Source organism: Trachemys scripta, chromosome 1 (assembly GCF_013100865.1).
Source record: "Trachemys scripta elegans isolate TJP31775 chromosome 1, CAS_Tse_1.0, whole genome shotgun sequence".
Taxonomy (NCBI): domain Eukaryota; kingdom Metazoa; phylum Chordata; order Testudines; family Emydidae; genus Trachemys; species Trachemys scripta.
The window spans coordinates 15,954,854-15,972,666 of record NC_048298.1 but is presented as its reverse complement, the minus strand read 5'-3'; the positions used below and the strand labels follow the sequence as shown (position 1 = coordinate 15,972,666).

The 17,813-nt window shown below is 40.6% G+C and overlaps 1 protein-coding gene across 3 annotated transcripts in view; it reads left to right on the top strand.

The window, feature by feature from the left end:
• DCLRE1C (DNA cross-link repair 1C) overlaps window positions 1-17,813 on the top strand; it is a 27,910-nt gene extending 10,097 nt beyond the window's left edge. The window contains exons 4-14 of one of the 3 annotated variants that reach the window (XM_034765320.1): window positions 3,355-3,414; window positions 4,097-4,152; window positions 6,641-6,742; window positions 8,201-8,273; window positions 8,702-8,842; window positions 9,483-9,584; window positions 11,588-11,724; window positions 12,114-12,168; window positions 13,725-13,813; window positions 14,827-14,927; window positions 16,268-17,813. In XM_034765320.1, the coding sequence (XP_034621211.1) occupies window positions 3,355-3,414; window positions 4,097-4,152; window positions 6,641-6,742; window positions 8,201-8,273; window positions 8,702-8,842; window positions 9,483-9,584; window positions 11,588-11,724; window positions 12,114-12,168; window positions 13,725-13,813; window positions 14,827-14,927; window positions 16,268-17,268 (1,917 nt within the window). In that variant the 3' untranslated portion in view covers window positions 17,269-17,813. The remainder of the gene's footprint in view (window positions 1-3,354; window positions 3,415-4,096; window positions 4,153-6,640; window positions 6,743-8,200; window positions 8,274-8,701; window positions 8,843-9,482; window positions 9,585-11,587; window positions 11,725-12,113; window positions 12,169-13,724; window positions 13,814-14,826; window positions 14,928-16,267) is intronic. The other 2 variants (XM_034765341.1, XM_034765330.1) reach the window with 2 other exon arrangements.

The following is a 17,813-nucleotide window of genomic DNA, read 5'->3' as shown; positions in this document are numbered from 1 at the left end:
TGAGCTTGATGAGAAGTCTGTGTGTGAATAAGATATCTAGAGAGCATCTTTTGATCTATTGACAGCTTAAAATTAAAATTGTCAAGAACATGGCCAGAAATCTATCACTTACTTGTGCCTATGAAAGCAAACTTCCTTGTGCCGGTCATAAATCCGTTTTTCAGGAAATTTAGATGCAAAACTTAGATATCTGATAATTCCAATGGGAAACAGGTTTATCTGTGGAATGAAATATTCCTAACCAATGTTTGAAACCCCAGTGCTGCAGCATTGTACTAAGTCATGAGAGTAGCAAAGTGAAAACTGATCAGCCTGTTTTAATTGTCTAAGCTGAGTGAAGTGCAAAAAGTGTATCAGTATTAATTATAGTTTTTAAATCTTTTGATAGTCCAAGGTATTATGAATTTCACTTCTTGTATTGTTAATACTACAGAAGTGACACACAGCTATTGTTCCTTACATATCAGCTTCTTGCATTTTTGGCATATGTAGCTATATTTTGTGGCTAGGTAATGTACAAGTTTGATACACTTCTATGTATTTTGTTTAAATCTTGGCTAGCTAGCTGGGAAATCCAACACCACAGCTCTGAGATTGTCTCATCACAGTCCACATTATTGTTGTACACAAACAATTAAATATTAAACTGTAAGATATCCATGCCTTATAGACTCAAAGAGCTCACTCACTATCTCTTTAGCTTAACAAAGAAAAGGCAGAGGGGTGACTTGATTACAGTCCGTAAGTACCTACATGGGAGAACAAATATTTAATAATGGGCTCTTCAATTTAGCAGAGAAAGGTATAACACACTCCAATGGCTGGCAATTAAAGCTAGACAAATTCAGACTGGAAATAAGGTGTACATTTTTAATGGTGAGAATAATTAACTACTGGAACTGTTTAACAAGGGTCATGGTAGATTCTTCTTCACTGACAATTTTTAAATCAAGATTGGATGTTTTTCTAAAAGTTATACTCCAGGAATTATTTGGGGGAAGATGTATAACTGTAATACAGGAAGTCAGACTGGTCCCTTCTGGTCCTGGAATCTTTGAATCTATTTGTTATCATAACAAACCTAGAGTGCTGTGTAGGCTGGTTGCTTAGCTAAGAAACTGGGATATCAAGTGTTGCAGCTCTTGCTTGGAGGGATGATGACCCCCCATTCTCCCAGTTTTCCCCCAGTGTTGGGTTTTTATCCTGTAGAGACCAAATGATCCTCTCTGCTTTTTGGCAGGAGAAGGTGAAATGCTTGGAAATATTGACCAGAACTGAACAGAAAATTTGAGGGTAGGAAAGGAGCCTAATTAGCAGTATCTTTCTCCCCATCAGTAGTTCAGAGGGGCTTCTATATGGTACAGTAACTCCTCACTTAAAGTCGTCCCGGTTAACGTTGTTTCATTGTTACATCGCTGATCAATTAGAGAACATACTCATTTAAAATTGCACAATGCTCCTTTATAATGTTGTTTGGCAGCCGCCTGCTTTGTCCACTCCACAGCCCGTTGGAGTTAGCTGGTGGGGGCTTGGAACCAGGGTGCACCAGCAGCCCCACATCAGCTTCCCGTTCCCCTAAGTTCCCTGTGCGGCAGCCGTCCAGCAGACTATCAGTTGCCGGGCAGTTCAGCTGTCCCTCCCCCCACTGCCATGTGCCTCTCCTGCCCTCTGCCTTGGAGCTTGCTGGCAGCAGCTGCTGTCTTAATTTGCTGATCTACTTAAAAAGGCAATGTACTTAGAATGTGGTCAGCGTACTTAAAGGGGCAATGCGCCTCTCTCTGTCTCTCTCTCTGCGTCATGATGTCTCCCCTCCCTCCATTCATGCTGCCTTGTAGAGCGTGAAGTTACGTTAACAACAACATGTTAGCCCTTGAGGGCTCAGCCCAGTGCTAGTTCATCATTTACCAGTAAGGCGTTCCCTGGGAAATAGCCCACCCTCTGACTTTACCACCTCACCCAAGCATCACAATCATCATTGCTGTGTACAGTGTTAAATTGTTTGTTTAAAACTTATACTGTGTGTGTGTGTGTGTATATATATATATAGAGAGAGAGAGAGAGAGAGTGTCTTTTGTCTGGTGAAAAAAATTTCTCTGGAACTTAACCCCCACTATTTACAATAATTTTTATGGGGAAATTGGATTCGTTTAACATTGTTTCACTTAAAGTAGCATTTGTCAGGAACATAACTACAACATTAAGCGAGGAGTTACTGTATGTTAGTTTGAAGCTCTAAGGGTATTTGGAAGGAGGATGGGGCAGAATAGGGGGGATAACTCATCTCCGTGTTAATATGAGAAATTCCAACAGCTTGCTGATTTCTGAAAAGCTGCTTTGTGGCTTCTTCCTTCAGGGGTGAGGGGATAGAGTCTAGGAATCAATGGGAAGCTAAAGGAAGCTGTGCTGATGTGGTGATGGTCACGATACAGAGCGACATCTCCACGGGAAAGGCTCAGGATCTGGGGAATTTCGATATCACTGGGCTGTGAGGGCTGCACTCCCTGTCTTCTCCACAGGAAGACATACCTGCCACAGCCAGTGACATGATGATGCTTTGCAAACCCCACAACCTCAAAACCCCCACAGAGTTCTCAGAGTAACTTGTTGGTGCCTCCTGGATTTTCCCTTTAGGGAATGATATGGTCCATAATGCAGAAAAACAATAAGCCACTCTCTGTTTCCAGCTCTTGTGAGACTTGTGATCAAATCATGGTAGCTTATATTGAAGCCCCACCACCTGGAGTCATATTACTTTGTGAGATGCTTAACTTTTATTGTCAAGTGTGCTTCTAATCCACAGGATTGAAGCTTGAACACATGTCCCCAATGTGCCGTACAAGTTCAAAGCCCACAAGAAATGAAGAACTGTGTCATTTAAAAAAACAAGCTTGGGTTTTTGTTTTATCTCATGATTTTTTGGGGGCAGGGGATAAAGAGGAGTCTGATTCATGTTTGCTTGTTTGTGCAGGGTTTTTTTTAAACACTTGAGGCTGGCGTCATTGCTTTCTCAACCAAAAAAAGCCAAATAATAGTGAGAAAATCAACACAACTTCTTAAAAATGTTGGGATCTCAGATGTAACGTTGTCTTTTGATCCAGGTGTGCTCGGCTTAGTTAGCTTCTATCCATTACATATTTACAGTTGTCAGAATGTATTTTTTTTAATTGAAATTGAAAATATGTGAGTTTTTGGGGACGTTTTATTTGTTTTCCTTTTTCTGCAGACTTGGACTGCTTGCCCTGGGCACATTGAAGTTTAAGATGTCTGTGGCATATCAGGCAACACCTAGATATAATCATACATCAAACACAATGTGTACTACATTTTATGATGCATTTTTTCTGTTTGTTGTAGGTTGCCCTTGAAGTTGAAACTCCAACTCAGATTTCTTTACTTGACGAAGCATCTGGTGAGGTAACCATTTAAAAACAAGTATTTTTAACAACCAATTTAAAGTTTTTTTAAAGAATTTTAAGTTGATATTTAAATCATAAATGTCGCTTTTTTGCTCCCTTTAACTGGATAGAAATGAGAGTCCAAAATGCTCCAACCCATGTTTAGCCACTTAGAGACCTTTTCCCCACTGTGCCCCATGTCTGGATCACTTATTCCCCCTCTGCTTAGTGTTGTTCTGTCTTTCTCTCTGCTGTATCTGAGGTCTCCAACCTATTTTTTCCTCTCTCATGATTTTTGCATTCATGCGTCTTCATTGCTTCTTAGCTCATTTCAAGTCCGGTTGAAACATATGCACATGCACACAACACTTTGTCCTGCACATCCCGTCCAGGGCAAAACAATGTGTTTTGAGATTGGTCCCTCAGTAAACAAGTTCTGAGGGCACAAGGAAGAAGGGGAGTATTATTTGTCCTAGAGCATCTGTGGGAGCTTTAATCGGCTGCTTGGAGTTGCCCAGAAAATTACTGCCATACAGGGTCTGAGACCAGTGTACAGGGGAAGACACCCTCACTTTTCCAAGAGCAGTTGAAGTGGCTACATAAATCAGTACACTTTGATCATTGTCACTTCCAGTGTCCACCAGTATTGTCCCACAGACTGAAACTAATCCTAATCTGTTAAAATGTCTCTTGATTTCTAGAAAGAAGATATAGTGGTGACACTTCTACCAGCTGGTCACTGCCCAGGATCAGTCATGTACGTGCTTTCGATAGATTCTGCATATTTTTAAATGTCCAAAACAGTTCTTTGTAGAAATAGATTCTATTTTTCTAGCTAGAAGAAATTAGTGAAGATTAATTGCTAATACTTACATTTATTATTAATAGTATTATGGTTGCACCCAAACACCCCCTTCAGGATTGGAGCAGCATTATGCTGTGTCAGATCTACAAACATAAAGAACTTTGCTTTTTCTACTGGTTATATGATATGTATATTCCTAGGAGCACGTTACTTTGCAGTTGCTATGTTCTGGAACCATTTTTTTAGTAACAGATTTTTTTTCTGTGTGCGTTTTTGTCTTTTAGCAGATGCCCTTTAGGGCTTTGGTTTGGAAAATATGGCCCTTAGGAAATCAATTGGGAACTTGGATCAGTTGGTTTCAATTACCTAGTTTTTATTTAAAATTTCATATTATGCTAGATAAAACGGTGGAAGCAGTTTCTGCATGCTGCCCCTTTCCTTCCCTTCCCTCAGAAAGCCCCTTTGTTAACTGCTTCTGTAAACATTATTAATAGGGCCCTACCGAATTCATGGCCATGAAAAACGCGTCACATACCATGAAATCTGGTCTTTTGTGTGCTTTTACCCTTTACTATACAGATTTCATGGGGCCAGACCAGAATTTCTCAAATTGGGGGTCCTGATCCAAAAGGGAGTTGCAGGGGAGTCACAAGGTTATTTTATGGGGGTCGCAGTATTGGCACCCTTACTTCTGCACTGCCTTCAGAACTGGGTGGCTGGAGAGCAGTGGCTGCTGGCCGCGCATCCAGCTCTGAAGGCATCGCCCTGCCAGCAGCAATGCAGAAGTAAGGGTGGCAATATCATACCCCACCTTCAGAGCTGGGATCCCGGCCAGCAGCAGCCCCTCTCCAGATGCCCAGTTCTGAAGGCAGCAGCAGTAGCGCAGAAGTAAGGATAGCAGTACCGCAACCCTCCCTACAATAACCTTGCAACCCCCTCACAACTCCTTTTTTGGACAGGACCCTTACAATTACAATACTGTGAAATTTCAGGTTTAAATAGCTGAAATCATGAAATTAACGATTTTTAAAATCCTATGGCTGTGAAATTTACCAAAATGGACCATGAATTTGGTAGGGCCCTAACTATTAAGTCTGACTTTGAACATAAGCATGAAGTTATAGCCTCTCTATCAGGTTGGTTTGGAGGCAAGTGGAGGAAAAGTAATTTGTTCTGAGGGGTGGGAAAACAATGCAAAATTAGGAATCATCAGACATCAGTTTGACATGGCTTGAGTTGTAGGAGGGTTCCCTGCAAACAGCCAACTCCTGCTTCTGTTGAGGGCAATGGGTTTTCATGGGCTTCGATGGGAGCAGAATTGGGTCCAAAGAATGCCCAGCCTTGAGAGATGCCGAGCATTTGAGCTCCTTGTGATTTCAATGAGAGTTGGGGAATTCAGCACATCTTCAATCGAGGCCAAGATCTTTCTAGATTAAGGCCAGAAGGAACAATTAGGATCATCTAGTCTGACTCCTGCATAACACAGGCCACAGAATTCCACCCAGTAATTCTGCATCAGGCCCAGTAACTAGTTGGACTAGACCATGTGTTTCAGAAAGGCATCCAATCTTGATTTTTCAAGAGGTCAAGTGATGCAGACCATGTTACTTGGTGAATTGTTCCAGTAGTTAATTACCTTCATTGTTAAAAATCGATCTTATTTTCAATTTGAATTTCTATAGCTTCAGTTTACATAACTAGGTTCAGTGGCTGGGTCTGCGAGATGAAATAGCCCTCTAGCATCAGACCTATTGTCCCTAGTTAGGTTCTTCTAGATTCTGATCCTATATTAAGCTTCTTAAATCTTACTGCAAAGCACAGTTGACATCAGTGGTGTTTGCTTGGAAAAGGATGGGAAATTCTGGCTACTACTGAAAAAAAAAATGATACTTTTAAACTGTTGTTTGGTTTGTGCGTGTGTATGTTCTCTAGTTTTTCCTTGTTACAAGATTTTTCATTTGTCCCAGTGAGGCGGAACACACTTTTTCCCACTCCAACAAAGAAATACCTTTCAGGACTGCAGCGGTATTTAAAAAAGCAATGCAAGAACTTTATTTTACTAAGTATCCTCTGATGCAGTGTGATATTAAAATTAAACAACGAGTTCATAGTAAGCATAGCTTCAATAGTAAATTTCTGGGACTGGTGGCTACAATATGCACCTGGGCCCAAATTCTACCCTTGCTATAAACCCCATAGTTTGCAATTAGGTTGGATATGGGTGAAAGCAGACTTCGATTCACTGGGCCAAATTTAGTATTTCCATAGTTCAGTTTCAGTGAAATTACTGCAAGGATAAATCTGGCCCATTACCTTTACTGCATCATGGGCTTTCTCTGAAACTCTGCATTTGCACAGATTTCTCCAAATGAAATGATCATCGAGCCCAACAATTGCAGTACTTTGTGTTACTGTAATTAACTAGTGTTTTTATTTCTAGGTTTTTGTTTCAAGGCCAAAATGGCACTGTACTTTATACTGGAGATTTCAGACTAGCAAAAGGAGAAGCAGCCAGAATGGAGCTCTTGCATTCGGGGACCAGGTACAAAAATTCATAAAAATCTTAAATTATTTTTTTCTGGTGAGAATTCATCTGGGTGTGAAATTTAGAAAGACTTGGAGACTCTCTAGTCATAGACATTCAAGACTTATGACATCTTTTTCCTTCAGCTCCCACATAAATTTGTGGTTTTAAAAATGTAGTTCTTAGCAAGGTGTTTCTATGATAATTGACTCTCAGAAATCATTTCTAATGACTCCATATTCCTCTCGCTAAGGAGGTGGCTTTCACGGACCTGAAAACTGCTGCCACAGAAGCTAGTTTAAAAGATCCGTATGTTAGTACTGTAAGAGTCTACAGAAGAATCTGAAATAAGACACAAATCTAACTTTACTGTGTTGTAAAATGTATTAAATCAGTTACAAGTATTGCAATTTGAGTTATGGCTTATTTAAAATTTCTTCAATTACCTTAATGTATCAAACCTCTGAATCTGTGATTTTGATAACAGCAATGTTAATGACAGTCTTGCATGTGTTAAAGAAAACATAGGAAATCCCTGTATTTCCCAAATCACTGTATCTTTAAAATCACCAATAGACTTGTTTCTGTATTTACAGTCTGTATGTTCATATTGCACTTATAGGCTGAGATTAGCAGTTTCCCCAATGACATAAATACCACCATAAGTAATAGTACAATACAAGATCTATGTGTTGCATTGCTATTCTAATATCTATTTTATATGGCGTTTGGACTACATTATTGAAGAATTGCTAGTACTCTTGCCCAATCTGTGGGCAATTAACTTGTGTTACTATAATCAGAGTTTAGAATCTGGCCTCTTGACTCACCATTTTCCAAAATGCGGTGTCCAGTTCTGGGCACCGCATTTTAAAAAAGATGTGGAGAAATTGGAGCGGGTCCAGAGAAGAGCAACAAGAATGATTAAAGGTCTTGAGAACATGACCTATGAAGGAAGGCTGAAAGAATTGGGTTTGTTTAGTTTGGAAAAGAGAAGACTGAGAGGGGACATGATAGCAGTTTTCAGGTATTTAAAAGGGTGTCATAAGGAGGAGGGAGAAAACTTGTTCACCTTAGCCTCTAAGGATAGAACAAGAAGCAATGGGTTTAAACTGCAGCAAGGGAGGTTTAGGTTGGACATTAGGAAAAAGTTCCTAACTGTCAGGGTGGTTAAACACTGGAATAAATTGCCTAGTGAGGTTGTGGAATCTCCATCTCTGGAGATATTTAAGAGTAGGTTAGATAAATGTCTATCAGGGATGGTCTAGACAGTATTTGGTCCTGCCATGCGGGCAGGGGACTGGACTCGATGACCTCTCGAGGTCCCTTCCAGTCCTAGAATGAATCTATGAATAATGGAATTTTTTTTTTCCATTTTCAAATAGACAGAAATTTCTGACTAGATCAGTCAATGGGGCACGCCTGGGTATTGCGATGCAGGATTTGATATGACAGAATCTCAATTTTCTCTTTCAGAGTGAAAGACATTCAGAGTGTATATTTAGACACCACTTTCTGTGATCCCAGATTTTATCAGATCCCAAGCAGAGTAAGTCCAATCAAGCTTTAGCTGGAGGCACATGAACCATTGATGTAATGAATCTGTGTTTTGTCTTTGTATAATCCTGAAAGGCAACAATTTTTTAAACACATGATCTAAAATAGTGTTTCTCAACCTTTTTGTGCTGGCGACCCCCTTTGGACCCCTCCCCCCGCCGCACATCCCCCCCCCCAAAATAGTGATGCCATACCTTAAACTCAGGGCTCTGGGCTGAAACATGTAAATTAGCTTTGTGGAGCCTCCTGTGGCATGGGGCCCAAGGCTACTGCTCTGTTTGTGACCCCTGAACATGCCCCGGGACCCCTTTGGGGTCATGACCCCCAAGGTTGAGAAACACTGATCTAAAACATTTCTGAAGTCCGGTGACTTGGCTACATCTACAAAGTTAAACACACAAACTTTTCTAACCTTTTTAGGAGGAATGTTTAAATGGGATATTAGAGTTAGTGCGAAGCTGGATCACTCTGAGTCGCTATCATGTTGTGTGGCTAAATTGCAAAGCTGCCTATGGATATGAATATTTATTCACAAACCTCAGTGAAGAACTTGGAGTCAAGGTAACACTTTCATAATAACTGCTTTATAAACAGAACCTCAGTGCTGATTGTGAGCAGTATACTGACCTGGAAAATGACCATTCAGAGGACTTCTGCAGTGTCTGAAAGGTTTGCACACTTTTGTTCACTATACTAATGGTAACCTGCTAAATGAGCTTTTGTGGTGCATAGTAACCATGCCAACTAAACCACTTGAGTGGCTGCTATCTACTCAGACTTCTGGGTTCTCCAGTCAGAAGTTAATCCTGATTCTCCAAGAGACACATTCTACCCTTTACCCTCTGGCAGCCATGGGATGCCCTGTAAGGAATTCTATGGTGGGGAGTTGCTGGGCTACATATGAGAAGTAAGATCCTGATATTGATGGGCAGTGGATGTCACTGAGTATGTTCCAGGGAGTTCCTATCCTTCCTAGAATATACAGTATCTACTTGTTGTAGACGTTAGCCAACGATGTGCCAGATCTTTAGCTCTGCTTCCCTTGCTGATAATGTCTGAGTAATTGACCATTCTCTTTTTCTTGGTCTCTGCTAGTATTTCTGGTAGCAGATTTACTCCTGATGAGCGGTTATTGATATAGTCCAACTCCACATTGTTAAATGCATGAAACTACTTACAAGACTAAATATATTTTCTTTAGGTCCATGTGAACAAACTGGACATGTTCAAAAACATGCCGGAAATCCTCTACCATGTTACCACGGATCGGCACACTCAGATTCATGCATGTCGACATCCACGGGTGCGTATCATTTTGTAAATCAACTGTAAACTTTCTTTTTAAAACGAGTGATTGCAGACACTAATGTGTACGATATTAACCTTCTCAAGCAGAGAGTTCCCCGAGGAAGCTCAGACAGAGTGTCAGTACAGTACTGAGGGGAGTAAGAAGTTGAGCCAGTAGTTAATGGACTAAAGTAAAGGAAAAGTTAGTCAAACAACAACAAAAAAATTAGTTTCATATTTAAAACCTAGTTGTGATACTTCCAGGGGATACCCAGGGCTGTGAGGCACCTCAGAAGCCACCTGCCTTTAGCATGAGGAAGCCTTGTTTGTGCCTGCTGGTGGTCAGCTCCCCAGCGCCACCGGTCATGGGCAACACAAGCACTTCCCTCTTAGTTTACATAGGCTGTGCTCTCTCTCTCTCTACACATTAGCAATAGATACACTCCAACCATCAAACCCTCCAAGCATCTTCCTGGAACATCCAGCCCCTGAACTTGCATAGTATTCCTGGATCCGTGGCTTCCAAAAAACAGTCCACCCCAGCTAACCAGTTCCACTCAGATCATCACGCTGCTTACCACACAACACTTAGATGCGTTTATAGTGAAATCAAGTAGAAGATTATTTAACAAACCACTGAGATTCAAGCAATAGCAGGTAGAAGTAATTGAAAACAAATGGTTACACATAAAATAAAATCATAACATGCGTTTTAGAACACAAACTGAATTAACTAGATGCTGTCATGTCTTGTAGCGTAATGCTCGCCCAAAGTCCTTTCAGTATTATACAGCCAGGCTGGCTTTGACCCTCCTTTCATAGGACAAGCAGGCAGTTAGCTTGTCTCCTTGGTGAAGGATTCAGGGTGTCTCTTGATACTCGTAGACTTATCAGAACAATCCTTTGTCCTTATTCCTAAACAGGACACCTCTTGCTGATCGTTTCTTCCTGTGGCTTTCCTTTCTTGTTGATTTTGCAATCTCTCTTGATTAGCTTCAGGCTCAGTATACAAATAGACATATGTGGTGAGGCGGTACAGTACACATATGACCTGACAGGGAGATAAGCGTCTGTTACCACCTGCCTGAAAGGCATGTTGCTGAGGTATGTCACCTGCCTTAATCCCAAGCCCTTAACATAATTTTCTGTATAGATGCATAACTTCTTAAATATTATCTGTATATAAATTTTGCAATGATTATGACCAGTAGGATACTGGCTCTCAATTGAGACCTTACATGCCACCCTTTGGTGAACTAATATGCATATATATATCTGACCCAGGGGATCCCTGTAAAACCTTTTGCACCCCCTATGCCCTCTGCACCAACAAGTCCCAGGTGTCACTAGTATCTAGAATAAAAATCCCAGTTTATTTCTGGAGGAGGAAGACCAAATTCAGATTAAACGGGGGGGGGGGTGTGGTGGTGGTGGTGGGGAGGTTAAACTATAGTTTAAGGCCAGAAGAGATCACCAGATCATCTAGTCTGACACCCTGTATATTAGGCCACCAACACCACCTAGTACCCACATGCTAAACCCAACAATGGAAATTGGACCAAAGTATACCACAGGAGACCAAACTATTGTAAGCCAACGCACATAAAGCAGAATATATGATTACCTGCTCTGTGGCCAAGTGGTATATGAGGGCACTTTTTCAAAAAGCTCATGACCCTCAGAGCCGAGTACAGCATCTTGAAGGTGAAGTTCTGAACTGGAGGAGGATAGATGGGATTAGACAGCCTACAGGGTCATTGCAGGCAGGGCCCAGTACTACATCTGAGGAAGCCAGTCTGATAATGGGAAGGAACCAAGATAGGATGGAGAGGACATAGTCTTTCAAGACTTTCTTTCCAGTAGAGGTGGAGGAGGTTAGTTGGAAGGTTGGTCTGGTCAGGTATGGTATTGCTCATGTTCCCATACAAATTGTACGTTAAGACATAGTTAAATGACATAGGGATCGAAAGGGCATGATTGCATTGCCTCAGTTTTTCATTTCACACTTTTATCTGATAGGATGATGACTATCTTCGAGGGAATAGGTTGCCTTGTGGAATGACTTCCCGAAATGGAACCCCTTTACGTATAATTAGTGTCAAACCTTCCACAATGTGGTTTGGAGAGAGGACAAGAAAAACCAATATAATAGTAAGGTGAGCAGAGTATTATCAAGGCATTTGGGCTATGAATAAAACCATTATTTGGGTGCTCACTAATGCTTTGCCTGAGTTGTGCACAGCTATGTAGTCCTCTCTGGAATTTGAAACAATTCCAAAAGTCTACTTAAACTGCAGCTGAAATAAGTTTGGCAATTTTGAGTTTGCTTATTGTAGTAGAATGTGCTTACATAGCAGTTAACTGGTTAGTGCTCAAAGAAGTGCAGTTGAGGGTGCATGTTCAGTATCCACTTTGCTGTGCCTTAAAATGGATTTCCTCAGAGCACCCTTGTTTCCCTTATAATTTGATAGTGTTCACTTACTGATAAGAAACTTGTAACTACTAACTGGAAAAATAATATTTATTTTGCCATGTCTCTCTATAGGACTGGGGAGAGTTCATACAGAGCTTGCTTCTCTTTTCATTCCTCTTACAGTGAGGTATGTACAACGATGTTTGCTTCAGGAATGGATGTTAGAAGTCATTTTTGTTCACTTTAGAGTAGGGGTTGTTGCGTTCTGACTTGTCAAGCTTTGGTAAAAGTTGTCTGGTGATGAGGGGGACAGTGTGTTGAAAAGGTAGGGATCAAGGCACTGTAAAAACAACCATGCTGCAACATAGTTGTGGCAAGCCCATGTTGTAATCCTGCCCAATAGCAGGGCTAACATCATTTTTTCTAGCAGTTATATATGATTAAGAACCATAAGGCCATACTGGGTCAGACCAAAGGTTCATTCAGCCCAGTATTCTGTCTTCTGACAGTGGCCAATGCCAGGTGCACCAGAGGGAATGAACAGAACAGGTAATCATCAGGTGATCCATGCCCAGTCGCCCATCCCCAGCTTCTGGCAAACAGAGGCTACGGACACCATCCCTGTCCATCCTGGCTAATAGCCATTGATGGACCTATCCTCCATGAACTTATCTAGTTCTTTTTTGAACCCTGTTAGTCTTGGTCTTCACAGCATCCTCTGGCAAGGAGTTACACAGGTTGACTGTGTGCTGTGTGGAAAAAATACTTCCTTTTGTTTGTTTTTAAGCCTGCTGCCTATTAATTTCATTTGGTGATCCCTAGTTCTTCTGTTAGGAAAAGGAGTAAATAACACTTCCTTATTTACTTTCTCCACACCAGTCATGATTTTATAGACCTCTATCATATCCCCTCTTAGTCGTCGCTTTTCCAAGCTGAAAAGTCCCAGTCTTATTAATTGCTCCTCATATGGAAGCTGTTCCATACCCCTAATAATTTTTGTTGACCTTTTCTGAACCTTTTATAGTTCGTCTTTTTTTGATTGGGCTACTACTATAATTAAGTATGGCTGTTTTTTTTTTGTTTTTGTTTTTTAAATGTTACAGAATACAAGACAAAACTGTTGCATTTCTAATGGGAAACATCTAGGTATTGCATTTGGCTTGTTTATTCATTTCTGTTGCTCTGGAGAGAGAACAGAGCATACAACTTTTCCATATCCCGGCTGTCACTGTTGATACAAATTGTGCCATAGAGAATTCCTACCTCTGTGTTATCACAACACTTTGTACAGGATCATGAGGCTTCATTTAAAAGGACAATACAAATGTTTCTTCCACCATTTAAAAAAAAAAAACAAGTTAATGCTGACAAATAACCATCCAATCATGAACCAATACATATGCAATGGAGGACAATTCACTTCCCTAGGGAAGTAGATTTCAGTTTTAAAATACCAGTGAGATGATATTAATACTGCAAGGGAAAGGGCAGGGAAACTTTTAATTTAAAAAATAATAAAAAAAAAAAAGAAACATAAGAAAAATATTTTGTCTTATTTAAATTAGTCTAGTTGTCCACTTTGCCACGGTTCCAGAATGTGAGCTGTGCTGACTGGTCAGCTTTGAAGCTGTTGGCAAAACACATCCTTTGGTGTATGTGCTGTGATCTGTATTGCCCTGGGGTAGTCTTACAAATATATATATATTTCAATGTAAGTAATAAGCTATTTTTCCCCTTATTTAGATTAAGGATTTCTTGGGTTATATCCGCCCTGTGAATGTGTATCCCAATGTAGTTCCGGTGGGTTCAACAGCAGATGAAGTTGTAAAAATGTAAGTGTGGTTTGGCTGGTTGGTGTAGGCTACTATATTGGTGGTGCTTCAGTTTGACTGCTGTAAAGCAGATGATGGTAACCCACACTGTGCTTCAAGCAGGAAATCTTCCAAATATTCCATAGCCAGCATGGTTTTCCTTTTCCTCCCATCTGTTCATACTCTCCTTTAGTCTCCTGTACTCAACACCCTCATCCTGTTTGGTTTTCAAGGAGCTGTCATGTCTACATTCTGCTCTGTTACTATTCTTAAACGTGGTGTGTGTAACTCACACCCACTTCTTACATATTTGAATTGGGTATATTCATTTTAAGGCATCTCCATTGATGCTCTTTTGCTAGCTGAATTAGGGACATCCCTGTCCTCTGAATGTAACTCATTATACCTTGTCTCACTCCTTTTAGTAATGCTCAGTAGGACACTTCCTCTTAAAAAATAAAATCAAATTTCCACAGGGACTTGAACTCCTACCTTCTCTGTACAAAGTTGCAGTGTTCCCTCCTATCACCAGTGTCTCTAATCCTGTCCCTCCAGGTGAGCAAATGCAGGGGTCAGAAGAGCTTTGCAATACTAGCACAGGAAGTTAGTGTTAGAGGGGAAGAGGCCAAGTGAGGAGCTTGATCTCTGTTACAGAGACCCTTTTACAAAGAAAAATGTTTTTACTCAGCAGCATTGAGTTTCTCCAAAGTCTGCCTTGAATTCCCATCTTCCTTTCTGCCTGCCCTACCTTTGTGGCTGGTGCACACTTAAATGCATTTAACTTGATAGCATCAGGAGTGCTGCCCTGTGATCCTGTTGAACTGCATGCAGCCTATCAAGAAAGCTATACATTTTTACCTCCGCTCCTAATGTCATCAGTAACTTTAGCACCTTTTTTTTTAGTAGCTAGCATGAAAGGCATGAAGCAGTGGTGTTGAAAGAATTAACCAATTTAATTTTGCTCCTGATCTTCTCACATAATATTTTTCCATGTCTGAAGAGTTCTAAAGATCTGTTTTCCTTGTTCTTATCAGCTTAAAGCCACTATGCAAGTCATACAGTATAAATAGCGAGCCCAAATATAAACCGCTTGGAACACTGAAGAGATCCAGAACAGTGGACTTAACAGACACAGGTACGGAAAGGGATGGATGATTATAGCAAAGGAGACAGGTTTGGGTCAGTGAAGCATGTATGGACCTGCTACTGTAATCCCAGTGTCAGCTGAAAGTGATATTTCTGGCCACCTCCATCTGATCAAGCACAGGGTAGCAAACAAGCACTGACAAACAGATATGAAACACTGTTTTGTTGACTCTTTAGCATGTAGCTACTCCTGATAGGTGCTGTATAAATGCCCATGGAAAGGGGAAAATATAGATTCAAATGAAGTTGGGCTTCAGGTAATGCCAGGTCAACAGAGGGTTGAATCTTTATAAAACAGAAAACCAGTGATTGAGGTTAACCCTGACAGTGCACTCAACTACTGCTGCAGGTTCTAAAGTGTCTGGCCAGACGAGGTAACTTTTATCTTGATGTATTAAAAATAATTCCAACATTATTTGAACTACAGTGACTTACTGTGCTCCCAGTTACAAAACCACTCTTTCAGTTTAGCATGAATGCAGCTCTTCGACCCATAATTATTATCCTGGTACTTGTGCAATGGGAGTTACAATCAGGAACAGCAGCAGCTTTTAAAGACGAATACTGTATCTGCTCCACACCATAGTGTTTCAAGGGCTATATTTAAGGGCTGCCCCTGCTTTCATAGCTTGTACTCTGTACTGCAGCTTGTTAAAAGCTAGTTCACAGTTGAAATACCTAAGTTTTCTTAAGTAAAGCTTTTTATTTATCAAACTCCCCAATTGTATGACTTTTCCAAATAGATTTCAATTCTATCTGTGACTAAAGGACGCTGCGCACAAATTTGACCAAATTTGTATCCCTCATAACAAGACATGCAGTCCTTTTAGATACGTTAAGGAGCGGTGGGGGGGAAGCAACTTTTTTTTTCCTCCTGTGCTCACTCAAGCAAAATAAGCTTTTAGCTAGTGAATGCAACACCTGTTCTCTAGAAACTGCTTTCTGAGACAGTGATTGCTTGTTCTGTGCCCACAACAGGGCTGATCCTACTAATACTTATGACAACTACCAATACCTGGGGCAACCCCACTAAAGTGAGGGTAGTCTTGTCCATTAAAATGCTACAACTCAACACAAGGAACCAATTGTACCCATTGGCCAACGATGATGATTGTGATAAGTGTTTATTTACTACATGTTAATATTAATACAGATCTGCACAATCCTCCCCAGGCATGATAAATTGATTGATTTGGTGTCTGTCTATAGATAGAACTCTGTTTTAAGTAATGGAATTTGTGTATAAATATTTGACTGAATTTGTGTAGTCCCTATAAATCCCTTTGCTAAATTCTCTGAGACTGCTCATTGTTGTTCTTGTCTTGACAGATGAGGGCAGTGATGATCTCTTCGATACAGAATTGACTCCTGTAAGGCATAAGATTCCAAAACATCAAGTGGAGACAACGGTGCCTGAGACAAAAGCTTCATCTGAAAACTCTGAAGGAAGCCATAGTGAGAACATGGGAAATTACAAAGCAACCACTATGCCTATGTCTTCGCAGGTAGACTTCATAGACTGTGAGGAATCAAATGGTGAAGATGATGATGATGAAGAATCTGAAAAAAATACAGTTTGGGCTCAAGTTGTAGCCCACAATCCAGACTCCACTTCGATACTGGGAAATCCAAATGAAAAAGCCCATTCGGATTTGACCTGTGCATTGACTAGTGGCCAGCAGGAGTCTAATGCAGATATGCCACAGTGGGATGTTTTCTTTAAGCGAGATATTAAAACTACAGATGATAGTTCTGAAAACGAGGACCATCTCCCATCTTCCATAGATGCTGGTAGGTCCCAGTCACCAAACTTGTTCAGTGATTCAGATAGTTTAAGTGATTCTACCCACATCTCCTCTCAAAATTCTTCTCAGTCAACGCACATATCGGAGCAGGGGAGCCAGGGCTTGGACAGCCAAGCAGACACAGTACTCATCACCTCCCAACAGACACATGGTGTGGATTTCAGCTTTTTGAACAAAGGAGGGAACAGAGTAACAGTTTCTGTGTCACATTTCATGGCCATGGATAATCAAACTGAATCCCCTAGGTGGAAGCTTTTGGACCAAAATACACCTTGCCCAGGTAATGACTCTGATTTGAAAGGGAAAAACCAAGAGATGAATGCAGAAGCTGGTGCTGCTCAAACGCAAAACACGCTAATTGAAGTAAATAATGAGAAATCGAAGACTCCTAATCCAGAATTAGAAAGAGACTCTCAGAGCTCCTCTGACTTTGAAATCCCTTCAACCCCCGATGCTGAGTTACCTAGACCAGATAAGCTGCACTGTCTGTACAAGAAGCTAGCAGCAGGTGAAACGATATACTGACTGAAGGGAATCTCTTCTGAATTTAGGAGCTTCTCTTTAAAATATAGACAGAAACACACACGAGTCAACCTAAGCTGTATTCCAAGGTATATAAAAATTGTACTTATCCCCACTTCTCTGTTCAGGGCAGACTTACTACATTTCCTTGGAAATCTCTCACTACTGATTGTAGAGACACTAGAATGTGCAGTAAATTTTTCCTCCTCAATGAACTCCTGAAAAGGAAGATATTCCTGTAAGAGAAATGAAAACGCTATACTTGGTAGGAGGAAAAAACTAAGCTGACAAACTGAAAAAGTTGTTTAACAAAAAAGTGGACAGTGCATCTTAGGCTGGTGGGACATGCAGGTGTGCAGTAGAGAAGGGAAGGAGAAATAAACCAAAGAAAGTAAAGACAGGAGCACTAAGTGAAATTTAGTTGTGATATCAAGCTGTCTTAAAGAGTCGGCAGGTAGCTAACCAGATCTTTGAATTTGTAAATATGTCTATATCCAAGGCAATCTTTATAAAGCTATGTTTTAATAAACTTTTTATAAAACTCTTAA